Here is a 21,374-nt window from a genome sequence, read left to right as displayed (position 1 = left end):
ACTCTAAGGATTCTATGATTCTAAGAGTGCAGCCTTGGCTTTGTTTGACACCACCACTGTACCACAAAGTGGTGAATGGGAGAACTGACAGTCTGCATAGCTTTAAATGGTAGCTGTGGAACAAAGGTAGAAAGAGCATTTTGCATGAAGACAGACTATAAAATACATTCATCGTAAGTGTATTCAAAGTAATGTTCTTGCCAAAAGAGAAATATTTTAAGAAGCTGTAACAGTTTGACATCTTTGTGCTCATTAGAGTTGTTTGTGCACCAAAGAGCATGCTTTGGTATTACAAATCCATGATCCACCTTAAAACTGTCAGTGCTTATTTTAAATCACAATACAACAGACACTGAACCTCCCCAGAAGTCTAGCTAAGCTCAAGCTTAACAGGTAAAAATACTGGTCTAATTGAGAGAAAAAGATAGAAATGATACACGAGGTATTTTTGAGATCATAGTCTAAGCATCTTGTGCCACTATATAGAGGAAAATTTCCTTGTGATAAAGGAGAAAGCACTGCTTTCAGTGCTTGTTTCAGCCTCCCTCGTTAGCTGCCTAGTAAGCAGAACTTCCTTAGAGGCAGCAAAATTAACACAGCCCAAATTCCTAAGAAAAAGCAATTCATCTCAAGTTTTATGCAAAAACTGTTTCGTAATTATGAAGAGCGTTCCCAAACCCATGATTACCCAAGACTTCCACAGTTGGTACAATTCCTATTTTACTCACAATAGTCTGGTCTGTAAGACAAAACATTGCTAAGATTCACACAGTTTCACAGTTTGGCTGCATTTGTACTACACTTGAGTTGCAGCAATTCTTGCTTACCACATCAACTAGCTTCAGAGTTGTACCAAGATCTCAGCTAAGCTGCAATAGCAGCCACAAGCAAAGTCAACAATGGCGTTGTATGACGTACAGAACCTGTTTAAATAGATATTTAGAATATAGAAAATTGTGCACTACAAAAAAAAACAAAACCAAAAAACAACAACTCAAACAAGGCAAAGTGCAAAAGTGTCAGGCTCTTGCAGTTAAGATACAAACACTTGTGAAAACAGCGTACTTGTGACTGTAAAGCTTCTCTGCTTGAGAGAAAGTTCTGCTTGTTCATCTGCTGATGAACATCTGAATGGCTTCAGAAGAGTAATTAAATAACTCTATAGAAAACACAGTTGTTACTTAATACTCATATAATTAATAATCCTCATTATGAATATATGCTGCATTCAGTGTCCGTATTTGGAATTAATTTGGCAACCGTGACTTCATCTGAAATATCACTGCTTGCATCAGAACTGTCTAACTGCGGAGGGATTTATGAATTGAAGATCTCCATTTATTCACTGCTCATCCTCTGGTGCTCTTATTCCACTATGAAGATAGAGCTTTTCAAGAAAAGTTACAGAAATGAAGAACTATGTTATTGACCAGAAATTCAGTCTTCACATTTTGCCTCCCTCACCCCCCAACAAACCATTGGCAGCCCTGAGAGGACCAGTCAGGGTCAGGGATGGAGCTGCAACCTGCCATTAAATACATTGTGCTGGATATTCCTGGGGTTAATCCCAGGAACACAAGAACAATCAGAGAGTTTGGAGCAAGTGAAAACTATGAAGAGTCACACCCAGTTGGGCCCCCACCACTTCTGGAGAGCGGAACATGAAGTGCTGCATTTGCAATATCCTTTACTCCAATACCTCAGAGGTATTACCTCTGAATTATTTTGATTTCTAAGCAAACAGCATCAGCATTGTGCACACACACCAAAGGCAGATATAATTCCCATGTTCAAAAGCCCAGCTCTTCTGCATTAGGCATTACAACAGAATTGTAAAAACAAAGCAACAAAAGCTCCCAACGTGTGGATCTGGGCCACCTTGGCCTTAGAGCTGTTAACTGTTATCCTATCACTGTACAGTAAATACTCTGCAAATTTACCAACTACGAACACCAACAAAGAAATATTGACACTGTACTTTTCCTTTTTTAAACAAATATTACAAAATTGAATTTATTGAGTTTCACACAAGATGCACTTATAAAATTGATACAGAATGTCATTCAACAGAAAAAAATGAAAACAATTCCAAGCTTCCTTTAGCAACTGCTAAATAATTCAGAAATAAGATACACCAAATTGACAGATGATCTGAATTTCAATATGCGAACATCTCCAATTAGTATAAAATACATCAAAAATTATGGATTTCACATGTTTTTCCAGAACAAATTTTTTTTTTTCCCCTTCCCTGAACAGTCACCAGACTTTGGCCACTGCACCATCCACTCTCGATAGGAGTGGAGAGGTTGACACTGCAGCAAGAAGTTTCCAACAGAGCAGACCACACTAACCTGCATGGCAAAGCTGCCTCATTCCCAGGTCTGCTCAGATACCTCACAGTTCTGCACTGTTATCTCCATTCTGCTAAACGACGGTAGTCCTGCAAGTTTCAGGGATTAGCATCTACATTATACTCACATTTTATATTCATCAATCAAATAACCTCCAGCTTTTCTACGACAAACTGTGAAACAGCGAAAGGTAAATGCTGTGATTATTTGTTCAGCACTGAAGTATTTGTACGATACTTCTCCTTGGAAAGCAAACCGGTGCTTACTTAAATACCTGAAAGGCATTTGAAGTTAATGCTGTGTTTTAACAACAGTGTGAAGAATTTACCATTAACCACAGGGTCTCTTCTGAGGCATAAGTTTTGATAGGAAATGCATTTCATTCTTGGTTTCAGGTTTCCAAACTGTCTTTCACCAACTCTCCCACAACTGCTTGTCACACCAGAAAGTAGGATGCACTGTGAACCTTAAATGCACTTTATAGAGTAAGTTCATCAATGTGAGTTTGCCTAAAACCAATCCTTTAAAATGGGTAATTCTGATCTGATTGTCAGTATGTGCTTTTACAAGCACATTCCTAGGCAAGTTAATATACAGATGTCATCCTTAGTAGTTAAACAAAACAAAACAAAAAAGCAGTGTAATATTCTTCTCTGATGCATCAGTGCCATTCATACAATCCCAAATAACAGTCATTCCTCAACATATACATGTACTCCCCCTTTTTTTTTTTTTTTCTCCTACAGCAAGAAAAAAATCCTGAGCTTTTAAAAATACTTTTATAAATAATTTGTCTTGCAGGACACACAGCTGAACACAACAAATGATTATACTTCATATTTGCCCAGTTAAGCAGGACCTTCATTGTATTTTGTATCTGAGATCTTTCCTGGGTGCTTAGTATTTAAATAAAATAGTATGCAGTAAATCTTTTATTTAACAGCAAATTTTTATTCTGATTAGTTCAGATATACCTTGAAAAGATTTTTTCTGTTGATAAGGATAGCTATCCTGACTTAATGCTTTATGTGCCAATGCTGAATGTTGAAATAAGCACAAGTATTGAATTCTGTTTGCAGATGTTTAATAAAACAAGATAACTGGAAAGGCAAGCTTCCTCTCATGCTGTCATACACTTCCAGGAGTATCTTTACACTGGAAGAACCTTCACAAAAAGTAGTATGTTCTGGAAGCATGGTTTCATAATGCAGAACAGGAATATGCTTTTTCCCCAGTCTATTTTCCAGAAAAGTGATACTGCAGCTCTGCCACCAGGCTACAGACTCATGATCCACCACGTTTTCCAAGAGGCAAGTTAACCTGACCTGATGCCAAGCCAGGATACCTGTAGAGAGAAATTAGTATTTTTTTTCCCCATTAATAATTTAAGTTTTTAAATAAATATTTATGTGCCTTTTTGGGCAACTGTCCATTCTGGTAGCATCTTCTGTCCAACAGCTCAGTATCCTCAGCACATTGATTAGAAAAAACTTAGTCAATTCTGTTTCCACAAATAGTAAACCTGTCTATCTCCAACAAGTCTTTCTTTGAAGACCTATGTTTTAATTCTGAACTGTCTTGGCTTATATCTTTTTCTTCTCCATCAGGAGTTGTCAGGAATTGATCAGAATTGCTTGTTACAAGTAAAGACGGCAGACTGTCTTTCTGATGCACAGGCTGACTGGTAATTGATGTAGATCCATTTTCATCTGTGGAAAACCCTGTTGGAAGAGAAGACAATTACAAAGATAATCATGAATTTAGCACAGATATACTGATACACCTTTAAAACTGAAGTTCATCCAAAGCTGTCCTGAAAAAGCACGATCTAAGAAGCAGATACAACAGAAAAATGTTTTGTGGAAGTCAGGTAACCACTAAGCCACTATCTCTCTTTAGTTTTAACACAAGTAGAGTGATGAACAAAAAAAATGTTTGCTCTTCTAATATGGTAAAGGATAAAAACTGAATTCTAAGGAAGTTTAGATAAGGAGTAAGAGCATAAGCAGATGTTTTACTGAACCCTTTTGTATGTTGCAGTAAGTAGCCAGAAGTCTGATTCTGCATCCTCATGCAGTCTATTTTTGTTTGCTTCAACAAGAAGATTTCTGACAGTCAATGCATGAGTCACACGATTACTCTCTACTGAGATAAATAAAAGGAATCTCTGTGGAATGAATTAGATGTGCCTAATCCTCTACATATGTACAGTAAACCTGGTTTCTCTTGGGATTATTATTAAGTGACTCATGCAGAGCTACAGACTTCAATAGCAAAGGATCTTAAAGCAGTACTATTAGAGCTACTTTTATTCCTGCCTCTTACTTCAGTGGAATTGATCACTGGTCCTAACAACTTAAGATGCTTAATGAGTAAATAGCTGTGTACTATTTCCACCTTTTGTTAAACATAAACCATTAAAATGCAAACACAAGTAACAATGAAGTCGAACTTCCTTATTCACTTGCCCCTCATAACTGAGTATCTAAAGGAATCTGAAGAAATCTGACTGATGCTGGGAGTGCTGCAAAATGATCCAATGAAAAGTTATTTGACAGAATGGCAGCGCTGTGCAAATCATTCACTCAAAATAATTACTACAAAAACTTTATTCTGTATAGCTCTACACAGTATCCTATCTACTGTTTGAAGGATCACCCCTCACAGCATTATGCTAGTCAAAGGTACTAAGCTTGCCTCAAAAAAGGGGAGAAGTGGTTCCAATGGTAGATCTTTGTTACAAAGTTATTTTCTGCCCAAGAAGCTTCTGGAGAAAAGCTGACTTACATTATAGACGGATAGAAATTAGATTCAGTTAATTTATTCATTACCTTACACTTATTCTAGTAAGAAATGAGTAGAGAGAATATATGGAAAAGACTTGGTAAGCAAGGCACAAGGATTAATCAATATTGCAGAGTTCAGCAGTAATAACACAGACACACAAGCTGAGGAAGGTGAAATCGTTCTTGAATGTAATTGAGGTTTCTAAACATATAGAGCTGCAAGAGGATATGAAACACTGAAGAATGACTGAAAATTGGGCATCCCCATTACTGATGGAAGTTAAGAAAATCCAAATAAAACAAACTGAAGTTTTTTGGTTGCTACTTTTAATTATAAATTTGAGGAAATAAGCATCTCTGCTGACTGACCTGGTAAAATTCCTGCTGTTTCAGTTAAAAATACTCTTCAGGATTGATTTACTGCAAGTTCAAGGGTCACTCCAAGCACAGTTTATTAAACCTCACATCCAAGTGCAGTCTTACAGTGTTTAATTAAAACACTAGCATCAGTATGATACAGTTCTCTAATGAAAGGCAAAAGGCATTCAGACCAATTCCTATCACATTCTTTTACACTGAAACTAAAGCAGCTCTATGAATTTAAGCTATTTGGAAATCTCTGCACCATGTCTCAGCCTGATGTCACTTGATGCAGCTGAGATAAAGGGAATCGTAACTGAAGCACTGACAGATTATTAACTCTGCTATTGCTGGCAAGATACTCTCATGACTTACATTTCAAGCTGTTCAAGTCTTTGGCAAGCAAAAGAGTGAACACAATAAACACCTGACTATTAAGATCTCTAGGGCTCTCATTGAACTCTACACACTGATCTGATACATCTGATAAGATATATCAGTCCAACTCTGCTGGCTGAAACAATGAGAATTCCTGTTTTCTTCTATAACTTGTCACAGGAATACAATGCAATGCCTCAGACCAATTACTTATCAACCACTAATGCTAAGGACCTATATGTGGAAGCAACGCTGCACATGCTTAAAACAAGGTAGGTAAAGACAAGCTGAAATTCCTGTTTAGATTTCATAAAGCTTTTCATTCATGTGTTCATTAGAATTATAAGTAGTTATGTCTATGCTGTACCACGCTTTACATTAATTTCCATAATAAATGGAATGTTTCTTTAAGCTTCAGCACTACCAGAGATTGCATGTAAATATTTACTTGTGTAGCACTGACATTTTTTATCACCTCCATTGTATCAGGGTAGGATTTTTTTTTTTTAATTAGAACTGAAAGTATTTACAAGCAAAGGATGATGCATGAACTAAAGGTAACACATTCTATTTGCAGACATGCTTACACCTGTGATACTGTACAATTAAGTGATCCAGCAACAGAGGGTGTGGCAAACAGCAGCACACATCTGGTTTATTATTGGATTTAGTTTGAAAATTATTTTCATTACAGCTGAAAACAGAATGAGACATTCAAGCTTACCATGGGTAGATTTAAACATGCTTTGTGGTTTGCCAGCTGGCTTCCCTGCAGAGGCACTCGGGACAGGATTGAATAATTTCTCCTCCATTTTTGCTTCCTTTACATACTGACATGATTTCCCCAGCAGTACAATACTGTTGAGGACTTTTAGGGATATTAACCTGCATAAATAAAAGGATTTATTTAAATACATGCTTTATCAAGTACTAATATATTAAAATAACTGCATATCATTACTGCTATCTTGGAACAATTAGGTGAGAAATTAAATCCTTACATAGTAAGATCAAAAGTTAATTTGCTTTTCTTAATATTTTGTTTCAGGTTCAGCGCATAAAAATAACTTCTCCCCCTCTGAAGACATCTAGAAGAAAACATCAAGTTCTATAGAGTGACAGGAAAGGCTAAGCCATTTAGTGCATCAAATATTTTGACAAAGAATTAACAAGGGCTCTCAGCAGAGCAAGTCCAAGATAACTGCGTTACGGGTAAGTCTGTAACCTTAAGTGTGCTCAGACAAGGACTGGAAGCAGACTGGGAAACAAGATGACAAATATCCAGCATCCATAAATTACAGATTAATCCTCCAAACTCCTTTTTGGTATGACAAAAGACAGCTCAAATTTCTGCAAAACCAAGGGGCAGCATCACATTCATGGCAGTACAGAGCAGTTGATGGCAGATTCCTTTTCTGTTATCAATGACTTGTAGCATGGATTTCAGTACAGATCTGAGAATCTGTTTATTATGAGCATTGCTAACAGACTAAAAGGAAGATGTGAGAATAAGTGAACGTTCACAGGTGAAAAATCCACAGAGTGGTTTGACTGCTTAATGATTAAGTAGCCAAGCACACTTAAGCAGCATCATCAGCATCTCTGACTGCATAAATGTAAACACAGTTTGTCAAATACAGAAAATGAAGTACCTCACATTAAGGAAGTTTTATGTAATGCATTTCTTTTTAGAAGAAATTTATAGAAATTAAAGAAGAGTGTAGATCATTTCAGTATGGAGAAGAAACATTTTAGTATCCAAGCAACCACAATTATCTTATACAAGCTGAATAATATGACTCTATAATTTTAGTTGGTTATCAGAGCAGATTTTGTAGAAATAGTTGAGAAGTTCTCCTATTTTTTTAATCTATGCTATCGAGTTTAAAACTTAACAAAAGTTTAGTCCTACATTTGTTTTTTTTTAAAATCTAATGTATGCTTATGTCCAGAGGCAGTAGGTGTTTATACCATGTTTTGAAGTAATGATGGAAACTAGAATGTGTTCTCACTTTACAATAAGGAAAAAATAAACCTCGTATTTACTTATTCTTGTGGAGTAGAAGTTTAAGTTTCTAATTATAGGCTTGAATGCAGCCCAACAAAATGGTAACGGTCCAAAACTCTAAAGAAAACCCTCATTGTTGCCTCTTTCCCCATTCTACAATTCTCCCTTGTTCAACCAAATGTACTTGTCCTTGACTGCATACTACAGCTTCCCCACAGCAACTATGCAACTAGCAACTATGCCTTCAAAGAACAGTGTTTTATCCTGTATGTTAATCACTGTACTTTTTTCTTTCCTCCATCTTCCTAGCTACAAAGACAGACAAAATTCCAGGACAGGAGCAGTGGAACGGTAGGAAAAAAAAACAACATTCTGCAGTATAAAGGTGCTGAGCTTAGTACATCACAGCATGAATGTGATGATCAGGGGCTAGTGCTTTAGGGGGAATATAATGTATTCTGGGGAAAAACTTCAAGTATGATGCTTGAAAACTTCCTAGCTATCCTACATTAAAAAGCAGGGTCACTACACTGATGTGCCCTGGACACAGACTGAGTTCTATTTCTATTGGCTATTGAGGTTACAGTAGATCTAAGAGTCTACCTAGATAAAAAAAAATGTGAAGTCACTCCATTTTTTTCATAAGGAGCTGTAAAACAGAAACCTGCTGTTCCAAAGTATCCCTGAAGAACTTCTGCCCCAGATCTAGAAGTCTTTCTTCCTTTAGTAACAAACACAACTAGGTGGAACACTGGAACAGGTATTCCCACAATGCTACTGGTAAATATGAACAGCTGTGCTGTGAATTATCATTTGTGTTACTACAGGACATCCAGAACTTCTCTGCACTGCAGGAATGTGAATCACTTCTTCATGGTCAATTAGGAGGAGCTGACTGTTCCAAAGTCAGTCAGTACTGGGAGACAACAAACGCTCACACAGTTCAGCTTTCCTAGAAACTGGCCACCACCACAGTCTGTACAGCACGTACCTTAAGACAAACAGAATGGACTGGATTTAAAGTATAACTAAATGCATCTCAGAATTATGTGCAGAGCAGTGAGCATTTAAGGATAACACAAGTGTAAACTGACGAGACAGTGAAGGGATAAATGTAGGTCAGCAATTTTATACAAAAATTCTAATTATGACAGGACAGAATATTCCTTAGCCAAGATTACTTACTGGCTCCAACCCTCCTAGAAAGATATGCCTCAATTCTTGTGCTTACATGTATAGCAACTACATAACAAGCATTTAACAACCAGAAACCAGAATTCAGGGTCTGCTTTGAGTGCTTAAACTGCTGGGCGTATTGCATCTCCAGTTCTTTTTTCAAGAAGTTTCATCCCTTCAAATTCAATTTCTCCTTTTACGACAAGAAACAAATGCCACCCCACTGCATAAAATTCCTTCCTTTATCTTTCCATTCATTATTTTCACTATTAAATTGCTTATTGAAGGCCAAAATTCTCAAATACATTTACTTAGGGACTAATCTTTTTCAAACTCAGCTTGTTAGCAGAAACATTTTACATATTCCTCTATTCAATATAAATGGTGTTTATATGTATAGCCAGATGTATCAACAGCAGTTTTTTTTTTAACCACATCTGATTACATAATGCTAAGTACCTTCTGATTGTGTGTATTTACTTACCCACAGTAGAAGAGCACAACACAGACATAGGCTAAGACTCCATGTACTTTTATTGAGCTTGTTACGACCCTCATGAGCTGTTTTAAGGATAAAAGTTAAACAGTTATAGCACGCAGCATACAATTAACAGAATATTCTAACAAACTGCATATTGGGTAAACACAAGACAAAAAACAGAAAAATAGAAAAAAAAGAATTTTTTTTTCTACGTTCCCCTTGACAGTGCTGACTACTCAATAATTTGGTTTAAATAAACACTATACCAGCATCTAGATACAATTCTGCTTTAGCAGAGCTCCCTATAAAGGGAAGAGGATAGAGTTAGACTACATATTAGGAAAAAATTCTTTACTGTGAAGGAGGTGAGACACTGGAACAGCTTGCCCAGAGAGGTTGTGGATGCCCTCTCCTTGGAAGCATTCCAGGCCAGGCTGGATGGGGCTTTGAGAAACCTGGTCTAGTGGGAGGCATTCAACAGGAGAGTTGAAGCAAGATAGTCGTAAGGGTCCCTTCCTACCCAAACCATTCTATGATGGGTGCTTACTAGCACTAGCAATGATTTCTAGTAAGATAACAAATCAAAAAGCATCCCTAAAAAAAAAAAAAAAAAAAAAAAAAAAAAAAAAAAAAATCAAGAACCAGAAAGTGACTTAATAATCAAGAAGTGCTAATGTGGTAAAATAATTACAGCGTTTCAAAATATATGAATATTATGAAAACAAACTTGTTTTGTGGACTAGGGATGTGAATTCCATGTTAGAATGACAGAAGATCCTGAATTCTCTTTTTAATGTCAGTATTTCACAGTTAGAGCTCCAACTTAACAACAAATACTCCAGTTTGTATTAAAAGCTGTTACTATCAAGGATAACACTGAATTAACTTGAAAAAGGCATTTCAATTCTCTCTGGATATGCTTTATTAATTTTTATGATTATATATATTATATATATATTTTAAATCCTGGATAAGAAACAGGCAAAGCTTGTAAATAGTATTTCCCCTCCACCATCTCTACAGAAAAACATTACATTTAAAATTAATTCACACAGACAGTCTTCAAGAGAAATCATAAATTAACATATTTGCTTGCAAAGTACGTACTCCCACTATCATAACTGCTGCTTGTCTACATGTGCACAGGGTAATGTCACAGCAGCTATTTACAGAAAACATTGCGTAATAGTTAATTCAGCACAGACAGCACGTGCATGCAATTGCAATAACAAAGTGTTTCATGTTATGTGTGATGAGGTCAGCTCCTTCAGAGCCACATACTCAAGAACAGCTCAGAAGTAAAGTGCCCCCAAGAAAAGAAAACAGCCACTGAACATACCATTACAGGGACAACAACAACAACAAGGACCCCTGTAAGAACCTAAAAAGCCCAGCACATTACTGCCAACCTTCTGGCAACCAGCTGCTTTGACTTTTCTGAATGAATGAAGAGGATACTTGCCAAAAGGAATAGATGTTTAATAACCACAGATGTACTTTAACTCCACTGCAGCAATCCAAGTGCTGATGAGTTCTACAAATTTAATATGTATTCAACTTTTTATGAAAGGCTGATACTGACTATCACATTCGTGAAGCTCTAACCACTATGCAGTACAGGTTATACTGAATACTAACTAAATCTTGTAGTATCACTTCAGTTACTGAAGGAAATTGTTCTGTCCTCAAAACATCAAAATGAGCTAGCCATCTCACAAGCATATTCTCAACACAGATCTTACAGAAAACTGATAGGAAAGGTACAACTTACTAAAACAGCCAGTGGAAGAGGAATAAAACCCATTCGTCTGGAAACTGAGTCACTATAATCTGTATAAGCCTAGAAAAAGAAGAAAAAAGAAAAAGAGGAAGAATAAGAAACTACGTATGCAAACGACTGATCTCGTTTTAGCTTGGTACATCCTCTACATAAGAATCAATGTTGATAAAGTGTACAGATTTACATTTTGAAAAGCAAACGCAGATATCTGTGCTCACAGACAAAAGAAAAGTAATTCTATCACGACCGGTGAGATCAGCTTAGCAATCTAAATATTCCACTTGCTACTGATAATACAAGTCTCTACAACAATTAGGACAGTGAACCTAACACACTGCAATATCTCACTTGTACATCAAGCTTAGAGACCTCTTTGTACTAATTTGGCTATGATCTTCAAGTATTATAAAGAAAAACCCATATTAGGGATAAAAAGCCACTACCATACCATTAGTTTTAAAGCATTCTAAAATATCTATAATTAACTGGGGATAACTGCCTTAAAACTCTTTAAAAATGGTTACATTTGCACTCTCAAAGCACAACTACTCTGCATGAAATCTTTAATGCAGGATTGAAAGCCATGCTGAAGTCAAATTGCATCACATAGGCACTCATTTTGCACAGAAGATCATCCAGAGAAGGAATAAAGTATTCAGAACTAAAAAACACTTTTCCTATCAATGTTATTGACAATTAATTGTTCGCATGGTATCTAACTTCTGTATTAGCTATACCTAATACATTCCTAACAACAGCAATTGAGCCTACCAGTAAAACAACCTGAATTACCACAAACAATCAAGTTAACAAATAAAGCATCCATCCAGAGCACTCATGAATAGATAGAGACTCATTCAAGAAACATGTGCTGTAAACAGCACACCAGAAACAGTTCTCATGAAAAACACGAACAGTCTGTGTTCTGTAAAAACCCATACAGCAGCACTAACACACATGATACAAATATCCACATACTAGCTACCTGTGCAAGCTGATTAGGTACACCTAAGTATACATTCCAATATCTCATTATATCAATTAAAATAGTTAATAAAAGAAAAAAAAATGCCTTCATTTTCAGGCTTACATTTTTCTGTCGACTGCTAACAAGGTCAAATGCAAGACTGGCTCTGTACTCACTGTAGACCTGGAAAAAATCCAGCACATCAGATGTGTGCTTAATGCATCAGCATACTCTACAGAAGCAACAGAATTATTAATAACATTTCTGTAAAATTACAAACATTTATGTACAGACAGAAGGAGTCAAACACTATTCTGAGATTTCGCTGCGCCCTTCAACAGATAAGCCTGCATTTCTGTAGTAAAGTAACTTATGCATATATATAACAAATAAGACGCAATGTTTTAAGAATTGAGTGAGACTTTATAAAGCATGTACTGAATTTGAAGACAATCAGCACCACAAAGAATGAGGAATCACGTTTACTTTACTCCTTAGAATTCATGATTGTTTTGAAGTACATGAAAGATAGCAGTGGGATCAAATTAAACAAATGAGCAAGCTTACATATGTACTGAGCAAGTGATCCCATGAAAATCAGAAATATATATCAGAAAGATGAAGGAAGCTTTCTCTTTTTACAACAGTCCTATGCATTAAGACAGAAAGGCACTGATTTTAAGGATAACTTGCAGTGCAACACGCAGCAGGTGCTCAAAACTTCTGACAAAGTCTGATCTAGCAAACACAAGCCGTTATATCTTCATACAGAAGAACTGCCAGGTTCATTAAATAAGCCTTGTAAAAGTGTTACCTACTGTCCTCCACATCCCAAGCTGTGTCAGCACACTGAAGCATACTACATTTGTGGCTACAATGACTTCATTATTTCTCTTCTCTAAATTTTCTATATGAAAGCAGGACATCCATAAATGCCTCTGCCATAAGGGAGTTTATCAAGTACACCTATTAAACTTGTTTCCACACCATACAACGTAGCTAGTTTAGGGATGCTGAAAATAATAGCACTTCAAGTTTTGACCTCATTTCCTGAAAAGTGGTTTTAACAGTGAAGAAATGCTAACATCTTTTCACTAATTTATCAAGCACATTTGAATTCACACAATGCTCAGGACAAACGACCTGAACCATCATGCCACACTACACAAAAACTAATCTCATCTACTACCTCAAAGGAAGGACTACGTAATATATGTTCTACGAAATTATAGGATTGGAAAGCTAATAGATAATCTGTTTCATTTTTGTGCTGCAGGGACAGTGGAAAATGCTTCTGATTTCAGATCCCACCTTTAACATACATGTAAGAACAGAAATTCAGCAGTCTTACAAAATCTGTTTGTTTTTTTTTTTTGTTTGTTTTTCCCCCAACTCAACCAGTGACCACTTCACAAAGTTACCTGCCAGTTATATGAACTGTGGTTATTATGTGAACTGCTACACAATACTTTCAAAAAGTTCATGGATCTGAACCTGCTGCTTTAGAAGTAGATGTGTTTCTTGCACACAAAAAACTTCTGAAGAACTTTTAAAGATCAAAACGTTACCAAGCTTTCCCAAATTATACCAATGTATGGAAATAGCAATTGTTACATTTTCTGTACTGGAATCAATTTTAATATTAAAAAAATAGCAAAGTAAACTTAAAATAGCATTCAACATTCCAAACATGATACCTACATCTGCTGTGATGTCATTGAATTTTGTAATAAAGGCATGTTTCACAATATCCACCGCAATTTCTGAAGCAACCACCATGCAAACATCTGGGAATAACACCCAAAGATGATCTGAAGATTGAAAAGAAATAAGTTAGACTATTTAATTTGACTCCAGTATACAAAATGACAATCACAAGACTTTTGATCAACTGCCAGAAATCCTCAAGTGCCCAAAGCAGTGTCTGTAATTTACATTACCACTTAGCTGTAGTGTGCAATTCCCTTGAATTTCATCGCTCTTCTGGAAACTTATCATGCTATACAATTAATGCCACAGCCAGGATCAGTTTCTAAAGCCCTGACATTATAAAGCTTTATCTTGACTAGTATGCCTTTATGCATACTGGATAGTACTTGCAGTTTGAAACTTGTAAGTGAACATTTGGGTAAATAAGTAACACTCAAGCAAAATACACCACAAAGATCCAGGCTCAACAGCATAAAAAAATGTAACAGTTTTATTAAAACCTATATTCTAGTCAATGTTAATATTTAATATTTAATTATGAATTTCATTATATTATTAACAGCGTAGGAATTTATTGCTTTCCATTTTATTTTTCCACTAGTTTACTTACCTGGATTCCATGAGAACTGTTCCATATTTCTTAGACATACAATTAGTAGCAGCACATAATTGGTGAACCTCTCTTTTATATCTAGTTTAAAAGAAAAAAAAAAAGATGTCAATCACAAACTAACATTTATTTACATAAATGGATATGCATTCATTCTGTGGTTTTATTTACCACATTTTAGATTAGACAATCTTTTCCACAAACTCTTTGATCAAATTTGAGAGGGGGATGCTGGAAACTTCACCACAGACAGAACTTCTGCATCAACCCCCCCCCAATATACTGCCTCAACTCAGATTTCTCAGCATCCAAAGAGACATAAGATTTTGCAACTTGCTACCACATCTGTTCGCAAGTTAAAATACAGTTATCTTTCTTGATAACTTCTGTGCCTTCCTTGTTTAGTCCAAAAAGAATGAGCACCTCCTGGTGCAGAAACAGAGACAAAACACCCAGCTATGCTATAAACTTGATCCAGGATTAGAAAAAAGGCTTTCAAGCCAACTACAGAGCCTTATTTAGGAAATTTCTTCTGAGTTTTTTTTTTTACTGCCACCTTGGCAGGGCTGGATGCTATCAACTCAGTTATTAGAACTGTAAGAATGCTACCAGAAAAGCAGGGAGACCTGAGAAAGAGTCTTATGATGTGACCAGCCAGACTAGGCAGGGACTTTTTCTCATTTAGTAGCCTAATTCTAAAAATGATCCATACAGCTTGCTTCACTTTTTTCTTCTTGCACATGTAATTTTGGTAAGACTTTCATTCTTCAGCCAACAATTTCATGTCATCTTTACATTATTGTTTATTTTTAATAAGGTATTTCTGAAGCACCTCCATCACTGTCAAACTGTGTGCATTCTGGGACCGCTGTCAGCACAGCATACTACAAGTTAACTTCTTGAAAATGCAAAAGGCCTCAGGGATTTAGAAGTTTGGATATCTCAATAGCATAACTTAAGTTTTAAATTTGTATGTAACCAGCTATTGGCTGTACACTAAGCTTGGTTCAGTATCTCAAGCAAAAGCCAGCCACTTAAGGAAATATTTTTCCCTCAAGAATGCTATTGTGTTCTTAGAAGTGGAATTCCATTTTCATCCCACTGAGCCAAACAGTAAAATTGAAGACCTAGAATTCAAGTCAGAGTGCTCACATTTATTGAAACAAAGCAGTTCTAACATTAATATTAAATAATAATCTGCATCTTATTTCACATTTTCCCCGATTAGCACAGCCATACATACCACTATTTGACATTTGAAAAAGATTGTTCTTCTCAAACTTCTTGAAAACACTTCCTTTTATTTCAACGAACTGCAATTTTTAAAAGCAGTTATTTAGTTTTTTATTTATGACAAACTGGTGTAAACAAATCAGACAATCAACATGAAAATAGACAATGTGGTGCACTAGAATGAAGGCTGCTGAAAAGATTTAGGATAGCTACAGAACAAAATTATATACTCACGTTATTGGACATCATGATGGTAAGTAGTGATTTATTGTGAGAGTTGAAGGCCACGTTAAGGGTTGTTGCTTGAACCATTATAAGAATAGCATGCAGGACTGCAGATAGCAGGGTTAAGGAAACAGATTTGGAAATAATTTTTCTGCACAACAGCACTGAACAGCATCAAAATTTGTTTTCCAATTTTGCTTCCAAAGATAAACACAAAAAAGTTTCCACCTCTGTCAACCTCTGCCTTTTTGCAGGAGGACAGTATCTTAAATCTATGTAACTGCTTTACAGCATGTAGCAATTTTGTGGGTTCTTTTTCCCTCCTGAAATACTTCAATCAGACAGAAGAAATAGCAACATTATCTAGAAAAAATAACAATAAAACAAACAACCCAGGAAGACTCATTTGACTTAGCCTAAAGATACCACAGGAAGTGGGAAGCTGAAAGAATTTATCATCATCTATAATTCCAGCAGTTCATTGTAACATTACTTCATGTATGCATGCATTTCTCTTTATTTAATGAAATATTTTCTAGCTCCATATTTGTAACATCTCACTAAACAACAAAATCACTGTCTTCAATGCCCCATGACCCAAAATAATCACAAAACACAAATCAACATACCCATGAAGTACGCAGATACCACTTTTGTCATCTTACTAGTCATCAGGTATTAAAAAAGCTGCCACTACTTCAGGTGGAATACCACTACAAAGTCTTTTTTTTTTTTTTTTTTTTTTTTTTTTTAAGATTAAGTTAGAAGCTTTTTCACTTTGTTTTTAAAATGTAGTACTGACAACCTTACTTTGAAAGTAAATAAATTCTTATATAGGAATAGAACTAAATTTTCAAATATATTCTAAAAATAATTCCAAGTAGTTCCTGCAAAATTTAATTTATAAAATTCTGCAATTTACTGAAGAAAAAAGGATACAGACATACAGCACTGCCATGAAGAAGTGAGGAATCACACCTATATGGGCTCTTTTTCTTTCCTTAGGTTCTGTAGCAGTCCAATAAAGAGCATCCAAAATATCTTGTCCAAATGAAGAAAACAAACGATCAGCCACCTAAACAAGAAGAACTTTTTACTGCCTTACAGCAATAATATTCTCTACAACACGTGGTTACGCCAGTGTGAATACACCTCAAACCAAAAAGCTTTTCACTTATTTGTGAGTTTTCACCTCTTTTACACATCAGTCCAGTTGATCTTGTAGTTACATGGGTCTTTTTGTATATACAGCAACTCATCTCTCTCAAATTTACCTTCCCAACAGTATTCATGATATGAAATCATGTGGTATTATCTTAAATGCTTCCTTGGAAGAAATCCAAGTACAGTTCAGACTTTGTCCTCTGATAAAGAACTATGCATGTTGTTAGAATCATCCCATTTTTTCTCTATCCCCTGCACTTAAAAAAAAGAAAAGTGAATGCCAAATGCATGACAGGGAATATCAGCTCCCAAGTATAAACAGAACTTCAATTAGGTTTGGCTGTATAATTTCTTCCACCAAGGCAAGTACCTTCTTCCAAGAAGGTACATACTCAATACAGATTTCTGCATAAAGCAGAAATAAAAATAAAAAAAAATATTAGAATGTAATACCAAGAGATTAAGAGGAACTAGACAGTCTGCCAAAAAAAAAAAAAAAACCACAAAAAAAAAAAAACCCAAAACGGCAGAAACTAAAAACCCTCACAACCCCAAACCTACAATCATCTGAAGTTTAATCCAAAGAATATGTAAAAACAACTACAAAAAAACTCTAGACAGCATTATTAGAATAGACAGGAAAAACATGGGCAGCAAACTGAGCTTGTTATTCAGTATCACAGCAAAAAAGGTCACAGAATCCTACCAATTTTCAACACTTCCTGATCAGCAAGCAGATAGAAGTGAAGATCATTACAAGGAAATACTTTCTTTCCTGCCTATACGCTGAAGTTTAGTAATTTTTAAATTAAGCTGCACAAGAAAAAAGAAAGATCACTTTAAAAATTGCACTGGGTAGTACAAGTCATATATGGCTAAATTAGAACTTACCTCTTAGCACTAATCAAGCAAAAAATAGGAAAAGCTAATCACCTCTACTTAATAAACAAAATTGATAATTCTTACTGTCTTTCTGGAGGATGATAATTTTGGACATGTTAAAACAGCAAGCACCAATACAGAACAGAACCTGTAAATATTGAACCATATCCTCTTAACTAAAAAAATAAATTGCAGGCACAACGTTGATTTCACATGATTTCCAGGCTTGGTTAATTAACAGAGTTCTAACAGCAAATATACTGAAGGAACAGAAATTATACGTTTTAACTTATTCAAGCCAATATTCCTTCAAATTTCCTGATACATGATAGCTAAATAAGAACAATTGACAATAAGTATCAAATGAGCTGGACTTTCATCTTCCATCTTTTAATTTACTTGACTGCTACTCTTTGTCACCTATAGAAACAAAGTGAACCCTGAGCTGATGGATTATCATAAACCTGAAGTTCAAAGAAAAACATCAGTTTGAGAGATATTTACAGCGGCACTGTTTTCGGCTTTTAAACTCGTAAGTCTAGATGGTCTGCCTTATTTGGTTCCTGCTCATTGTGATGACCCACTGGGTGACTACATCCACTACAGAATGCTTAGAATCTCATAAGATTTTGTCACAATATTGTGAGGGTTTTAACAGACAAAATGGTGACTCTGCTTTCCTTTTTACTTACAGAAGTCTCGTTCCTTATCTTATAGGTAGAAAATATTAAAACCCATCACACAATATTGTTGTCTGCTTTTCCAAATGGGACTTACCTAAACCCTACATGCCGGCTCCAGGCTCCAGCAGAATTCCATGGTGAGCGCTGTCACCAGCATAACGCACACTGGGGCTTCACAAGGAGCAGGAGCCGGTGGGTCTGAATCTAAAAAAGAAAAGTGTCATTTAATTGTGCTGAATGCTCCCCTTTGGCTGCCTACTTGGAGCATTCAGCACATACTTTGAAGATGTGGCACTCCTTGTGTCCAGGAGGATATTCCCAGGACACGCTAACAGCCGAAAACATTAAGACATTGTAAACATCTCCACTGCTCAGTGATTTAACTAAATTAAAAAGACGTTCTAATTTTATAAGTTCGTGAAGATGTAAAGTTTGTTATATGTGTATTTTATTTAATTATGTAAGGTTTATCTTGAGCACATATTTTACAGCTCCTAAAAACAGCTTGTTTCTCGTGTAACAGACTCATAATGAAATTCACTCAAGTAGACTAAATAAATAACCTGTTGAAAGTTGACAACCAACAAAGTCTTTCAAAGGATTTCATGGATTTTTTTTTGTTTGTTTGTTTTTTGCTGATTCTATAGCTGCAACCTACTGCTGTAAAAAAGCTCCTCAAAAAACACGTCCTCTGTATTGACACGGGGGCATCATGAGACATCAAGGAAATTAAACACCATTTCCAATTTCAAAGTTTGGTTTAAGTTTTCTAATAATTATAGCGACAATGCACTGCAACATTTCCTCCTTTCTGCCCCCATGACAGGAAAAGGAAATTCGGGCACCACCAGGCTGCTTCTTGAGACAGAATCTTTGGATTCTGCCAAATGTAACAAAGAAACTCAACTCTTAATTCAAGAGGACACAATACACAGTTCCCAACTCACAGGAAACACTGCAGTCTCCGTTCAGACTACTTGGTAAGCACTTGGTGTTGAACTTCCTGGCATTAAGCAAAGTGACTCAAAGGCTTCTCAAAGACTATTAAGTGATCATCTCTCACAGGTTACAGAACTATTTACGGATGAATATTCCCAGCACAACTACAATCCAGACACTAAACTGTCATCAAATTACTGATTTTTGCATGATTGTCATCAAATCTAAAATCAAAAGAAAAAACAACCCTATGAATAAGCATCTTAAGTGGCCTGTATGATGGTTAGCTGACTTAGAAATTTGTTCTTCATGCAGTACTTTCCATATTTTGAGATGAGAACAAATAATTTTAGATAAAATATACAGATTTTGCACGTAGTCCCAACTAATCCAAGGTACAAGAGATATTAAAAAAAGATTAATATGCTATTCAGAGAGCCCAGAACCTTCGTAAAGCACCTCATGTACAAAGCTGAACAATCCTCCTAAGAGGTTGTATCACTACATAGGGCTCTAGCATGCGCTATGTTTGCAGATTGGAGATAAGATTTCAGCTATAAAGGCACTGTTTACTTGGTGAATCACTGATCACCGAATCGCAATTAAAATCTCATGCTTTACATTAACATCAGAACAGATTCTTTTTTCCCCCCTCAGGGTTTCTCTTTATGCCTCATTTTATTGTCCCAAACCAGATTTTTTTTTTTTCTCTCTAGATTCATTCAACTTACCCATGCATCCTCCAATTTTTGTCTGTCAGTCAGTACTGAGATAGGTTAAGCAGCAACATGTGTTACTACATATAATGAAAGCTATACTTCTATAATCAAGAAATAAAAAACAGATTTTCTGTTTTCCTACATCTTTCTTCTCTGTTCTCTCTCACAATCTTACCACTAATTCAAATCATGTCTTTAATTCTATCAACAAGCTCAAAATGTTGTACATTCTGCTTTTTGATTTTCTGTCCTTCTACCAGAGTTCTCAATTCTCATTTATCTAAACATCTCCATAAGCTCCAGGATCTAGGTAATACGAAACATCATCTAGAAAATTTATTTTTCCATGAACTATTCTGTTCCACTACATTTAGGTTGTATATAAGAAGCATTTGTGCATTTGGGAGGATGAAACGTGCCATACTCTACATACAAATATCATAACACCAGTATTTTTTAAGCATTCTGAAAACATGCTTGATATTCTGATGCTCAAATTCTTACCTCAAGCATGTTATAGATGATGTAGAGCTTTATGACAGACTGCCCCCTTATAAGATGATACATCATAGAGTAGTCAACATAGTGCATCATGAAGTAGCAGATGACCAATATCACTCCTTTGAGAATGTCGCACACCTGAGCAGGTTGCAGCAAACGTCTATCGCTGAAATACAAAGGGCAAGAAGTTTCACTAAGGGTCACATATACACCCATAATATACAAATGATAGCAAGTCAGTATGAATCTACCAAAGCCATTTAGTAAGGATGCATCTCAATGTAGTCTATTCCACTCCCAACGCATACAGAACACCATCATCATGATAAACACTTATGCATCATACTCCTGAACAGGATTGCCTAATCTGTCACGTCCATTTACTCAGAATATTATCGTCCTCGGCCAAGAGTCCCGA

The 21,374-nt window shown here is 35.9% G+C and overlaps 1 protein-coding gene across 1 annotated transcript in view; it reads right to left on the bottom strand.

The window, feature by feature from the left end:
• Positions 1–3,845: 3,845 nt before the first annotated feature.
• TAPT1 (transmembrane anterior posterior transformation 1) overlaps positions 3,846–21,374 on the bottom strand; it is a gene marked incomplete at both ends in the record, with an annotated part of 35,350 nt that continues 17,821 nt past the window's right edge. Inside the window, 11 exons of the mRNA XM_079534376.1 lie at positions 3,846–4,075; positions 6,603–6,763; positions 9,547–9,623; positions 11,315–11,383; positions 12,414–12,473; positions 13,992–14,101; positions 14,611–14,691; positions 15,854–15,923; positions 16,078–16,175; positions 17,008–17,143; positions 20,960–21,122. Coding sequence (XP_079390502.1) covers positions 3,846–4,075; positions 6,603–6,763; positions 9,547–9,623; positions 11,315–11,383; positions 12,414–12,473; positions 13,992–14,101; positions 14,611–14,691; positions 15,854–15,923; positions 16,078–16,175; positions 17,008–17,143; positions 20,960–21,122 — 1,255 coding nt within the window. The remainder of the gene's footprint in view (positions 4,076–6,602; positions 6,764–9,546; positions 9,624–11,314; positions 11,384–12,413; positions 12,474–13,991; positions 14,102–14,610; positions 14,692–15,853; positions 15,924–16,077; positions 16,176–17,007; positions 17,144–20,959; positions 21,123–21,374) is intronic.

This window comes from Tetrao urogallus (genome assembly GCF_951394365.1).
Source record: "Tetrao urogallus genome assembly, chromosome: 4".
NCBI classification, from domain to species: Eukaryota; Metazoa; Chordata; class Aves; order Galliformes; family Phasianidae; genus Tetrao; species Tetrao urogallus.
Note: the sequence above shows the minus strand (reverse complement) of the source record. Positions and strands in the feature narration are given on the sequence as shown.